The 5,172-nt window shown below is 41.7% G+C and overlaps 1 protein-coding gene across 1 annotated transcript in view; it reads right to left on the reverse strand.

Moving 5' to 3' along the window:
* Positions 1–536: 536 nt before the first annotated feature.
* Positions 537–5,172, reverse strand: part of fut8b (fucosyltransferase 8b (alpha (1,6) fucosyltransferase)) — a 68,043-nt gene continuing 63,407 nt past the window's right edge. Inside the window, exon 10 of the mRNA XM_014015487.1 lies at positions 537–2,173. Coding sequence (XP_013870941.1) covers positions 1,835–2,173 — 339 coding nt within the window. The 3' untranslated portion in view covers positions 537–1,834. The remainder of the gene's footprint in view (positions 2,174–5,172) is intronic.

A 5,172-nucleotide genomic window follows, 5' to 3' on the forward strand; every position in this document is an offset into this window, starting at 1 on the left:
GGACAGTCCTCCGCGCGGGGCAATGACGTATGCAGCCGACAAATGTGCACTCATGAGGACCCAGACCCTGAACTGAGACACAGCCTCCAACTACCACTCCAGTTTGATAGAGGGGTTTATGATTATATAGCAGCGCAGAAACTTTTTATTTATAAATTAAAAGATGTGAACAAGAGAAGACTTGTTTATCCAGTCTTACATGTTGGAGCCAGAGTCTGATCCAGAACCAGAGTCTGACCCAGAACCAGAGGAGAATGAAGACCACCAGATTGTAGTTGGTAAGTCCAGACCTTATTTAGAAGTTCTGTTGCAAATAATTTGATGCAATAGTTCAGAAAACACCATAAAAAAGAGAAAACAGGTGAAAAATATGAGTCAAACAGAATATAATATCTACGCAGCACCGGGAGAAACTAAATCCAACCTTTCTGCAGGCCTAGAGACTCTGAACACAACAAAATGTTTTTAACAACTAAAAACGTGGATTTTGAACGATTTGTCTCCTTTAATGATTTAAAAAAGCCGACACAGCAGAATCACATGTTGATTTGTCAGCTTTATTTGATCTGTGGTTATCAAAGACAATGCCCAAATGAACATAAGTTATGAAAAAGAAGCCTTGATGAGTTTGAGATGTTTTTTTTCCTGTTTTTTTTTAAAAACACAATGTTCTCCTCATAGTTTTAAAACAGCAAATAAAAATATAATTAAGAAATGATGACGGACAGAGGAGACAGCAAATAATAAAAGTCAAAAAAGGACATTATGTCTTTACTGGAGTGCTTGATTTGCCGAGCCTCGGGGGACGGCCCCACCCCCCCCGTGTCAGTGTGCACCACTTCACCATAACCCAAATAGCATTGTTCACTAATGGTCACCAGTGAAGTGACTGGAGTTGATTTTGCTCCAAGTGCTGAGGGATGAAAACAGTTCCCACTCCCACCTTCACCACCGCTCTGCTGTCGACAAACACTGCTCAGTCAGGTGGGAAAACCAGACAAACAAACAAAAAACACACAACTCACCAAAAAAACCAAACACCTTGTCATGACGCTGCCTTTAAGACTTCATCACACACGTGCTCTCTCTTTCACACACACACACAAACCGTACAGTATACAATGCACAAGCCCCATACAGACAAAACAAAGATGGTTAAAAACACTTGATAAAAGCACAACGTGATTCTGTAAACTTAATTGCACGAGGAGACGAGCTGGGAGTGAAACATGGAGCAGGAAGAGGAGAAGGAAACAGCGGAGCGCGGCCAGAGGACAAGTACATTCAGTAAATAAAGAATAAAAAAATAAAATAACGAGAAAAAAGGAAAAAGGCGAGATTAAAATCAAACCACTTTGTGCCAGTTTGGGCTGTTTTTCTTTTTTAAATCTTCAGTCATTGATTCGACGCTCGTACTGGGGGGAGGGAGGGGGGTGCACCAGTCTTACAGTAGTCCCAGTATGGTCTCGAGGAGAGCTCAGTCCTTTATTTGAAATGTTTTTTTTTTCTTCCGCTTTTATTTTAAAAAAATCACCACCTTCGTGTCTACTTCTCTACAGACCCGACGTGACGACGTCGGGCGGGGGGAGGGTGCAAGTCTTCCATGACCTGACGTATGTTACACAAGTGCGCACACACATGTTCGCTCACACACACACACACACACAGAGTGCATTCTTGTTCCTATCACCTCCAGGCGTTCTCTTCTCTCAGCTCAGCGCAGTGACTGCACCTCTCTCTTCTGTACAAAAGCAGCCTCCTTCTCCTGCAACCGGAGACTCCGTGGTTTTCCATTTGCTGCCGCTGCTTCTTTTTTTTTCCTCGTCGTCCTCCTTTACTTGTTTTGAGAACTGAGCAGTTTGTCGGCCTCGGGGTACAGCGGGTACTTCACGGTCTCGATTTTCTCCCTGACCTTGTAGGAGGGGTAGAGGCCGGTGCGACCCAGTTTGCGGTTGATGCCTTTGGAGTATCCGTCCCAGTGGTTGCCGGCCACGCCGATGACGTCGCCCGGCTCCAGGGGGATGTCCTCGCCGTTGCGCGGCTGGTGTGGGTAGATGGCGATCTGATTGTGGGCGTTCTGACCTCCGAAGTAGTAGATGTCGTCCAGGGAGTAGAAGAAGGAGGAGGCGTCTGGATGCAGCGTCTGCATGATCTCGTAGGCCACACGGCACACCTGACAGAAGCACAACCACGTTTTTACACTTTACTGTGTACGACGTTGAACAAGTCTGGGAAACATCAGGGCTACAGAAGCATAAAGTCAGACATAAGAACGCCTGTGTAGTGTCGGAACGGTTGGTTTTCCACTGATGTTCCAGTCCGGTTCCAATGGGTGTGTTTTGGGCGGTTGGTGGAGGTGGTTTTTAGATTTTTTGAAAAAACATTAATGGGCAAAAAAGAAAAAAAATTGTGTAGGTCTTCTGGACGGGTTCTTCTCTAATGAAACGTTTCGTCTCTCCTCCAAGAGACTTCTTCAGTCTGAGAGTTTCAGGCTAAATTCAGGCTTTTAAGCCCTGCCTCCATGTGACTGATACTCACATCACATGGCTATCGTTGACACCTAATTAACACTTATTGTTAACAGGGGGTGGAGTGATACTGGCTATAGCAGCACTGTAGGAGGGGGACAGCTGAAAACGGAGGCCTCCACCTCTGTTTAATGATGGACGGTCTTTCTTCACAAAAATGGCTTCTTTTACTCCTCTCTCAAACCAACGTTCCTCTCTATCAAGAATGAGAACATCCTCATCTCTGAAAGAGTGACCGCTGGCCTGTAAATGAGTGAAAACTGCAGAGTTCTGGCCATTAGATGTAGCTCGTCTGTGTTGGGACKTTCTTTTGAACAGTGGCTGCTTTGTTTCCCCGATGTATAACTGGTCGCAGTCCTCCTGGCACTTAACAGCATATACAACATTGCTCTGTTTGTGCCGGGGCACCGATCTTTGGGGTGAACCAGCCTTTGCCGTAATGTGTTTTGGGGTTTGAAAGCTACTGGGACATCATGTTTAGAAAATAAACGTCTCAGTTTCTCCGAAACACCCGCAACATACGGAATAACCACTGGTTTGGGTCTGGGTTTGGGGTCTTCATTTTCACCTGAAGGTTGCATGGAATCCTGTCTGTGTTTCCTGTCTGCTTTCAGGAAAGCCCAGTCAGGATAACCACACTGCTCCAGGGCCTGTCGTGTGTGTGATTTCTCTAAAGAAGCCATTTTTGTAAAGAAAGACCGTCCATCATTAAACAGAGGTGGAGGCCTCCGTTTTCAGTTGTCCCCCTCATACAGTGTGGCTATTGCCAGTATCACTCCACCCCCTGTTAACAATAGGTGTTAATTAGGTGTCAACGATAGCCATGTGATGTGAGTATCAGTCACATGGAGGCAGGGCTTAAAAGCCTGAATTTAGCCTGAAACTCTCAGACTGAAGAAGTCTCTTGGAGGAGAGACGAAACCTTTCATTAGAGAAGAACCCGTCCAGAAGACCTATACAACTTTTTCTTTTTGATTTTTTACCTGGATTACTGAGATGCATCAGGACATTAATGGGCAAAAAGAGAGATGGAAACACATTTGATGAATAACTGTTGAAACTTTCAACATTTGCAAAAATGTAGCCAATCAGTGACGAACAGTGTTCTGACGTCACATTTTGGTGTCAGCTGGGGCCGCTTGGAACCACAATGAAATAGGTGGTAAAAAAAGTGCCGGTTGCATGGATCTGGACTCATGGAAAAGGAACCGTACCGAACCGTACCGACACTACACTAAGTGGCACTAGTTTGTTCCCCCATCATAAAAGCAGGGTAAAATATGCTAAGCATCTCATTTTTTGGTCTGTAAAGAGAGCTTCTAAGAGGGGAATGTGTGCAGAAATCCAGGAGCGCTCACTTAAATCTTTTTTAGTTTGGAATAAAAGGTTTTGCGTTAAAATCTTCAATAACACAAGGTCTTCAGAAGCTAAAATAATCCAAAGCGTGGATGACAAAAGCTTTTCTGGAACGCCGAAGTACCAATAAGTGGGTTAATTGTTTCTCTGCCTTGAAACATGTGAGGAACAAATGAGAACAATGAGGTTGTTGACGGTCATATGTGTGTGATTACTGAAGACCATCAGGTTTGTCTTGTGACAAAGAGGAGGGATAATTGGCATTTTCACAGCTTGACACGTGTTTTATGGTGTTTTGTTACTAAGTACAAAAAGGAAATTCCAAATTTGCCTCGTTTAAACTTGTTATTTTTAATAAATGTTTCTTTAAAGAGGGAACTCTGGAAATAACGTGGCTAAAATATCTAGGCACTAATTTTATTTTGAAAAAACTAACTTTCTGTTGACTGATTTACACTGATTTATACGTCCATCTAACCAAGTCTGTTAAAGTGCCTGTTATATAAATAAATATTCATTTTTGGAAAGATAATTTTGATGAAGTATTGCATAAAAATGTGAAGTAACAGGAAGTGATGTCAAAGGGGAATGTCTGCATGTGAACACAGACTGTAGAAAATAATCTGATGTTCCTTTAGATTATTTTGAGTCTTAAAAAGAGATGAAAAAGAGTCAAAGTTTTCTTAAAGAGTTCCCCTTTGATGTCACTTCCTGTTTCGCTTTGGCTGAGCCAAGTTCAAATGAAAATCTGCAGCTATGTAACAAAAAGTAAAATCATTTGTTTATTGGTAAGTTTCTTAAATATAAAGATGTTTTCTTTGACTTTTTGAATTTGAAGGATAATTACATCACAGCTGCTTTAATCTTAGATTCAGCCAAAAACTACTTTTGATCTTGTTTTGAGACTAAAAACAATTTGTTACCATTTTAAACCTTTAAAATAATTCTGCTGTAATTACACATCTGTGTTTCTTGTCTGCTTATTAAATTTACAGTTGTTGGTCTGTTGAGATTATTTTGCACTGAAAAAAGGCAAATTCTGATTCCTAATGTTGGATTCTGATAGTCTACTGTCTGTAAAACAAAACATATCTTTTTTTATTTTTACACAATTCTTTATTTTATATTTTTATTAGTAGTAGTTGTGTCATGGCTAGTCAGTGTTATTTTTGTGTACTGTCTATAGTTTGTAAAGTAATTAGTGTGTGAACCTCTGTAGTGATGCTGCTGTGACACCTGAGTTTCCCCTTGTCTATTCTATTCTATTCTATTCTATTCTATTCTATTC

Source organism: Austrofundulus limnaeus, unplaced genomic scaffold (assembly GCF_001266775.1).
Source record: "Austrofundulus limnaeus strain Quisiro unplaced genomic scaffold, Austrofundulus_limnaeus-1.0 Scaffold129, whole genome shotgun sequence".
NCBI classification, from domain to species: domain Eukaryota; kingdom Metazoa; phylum Chordata; class Actinopteri; order Cyprinodontiformes; family Rivulidae; genus Austrofundulus; species Austrofundulus limnaeus.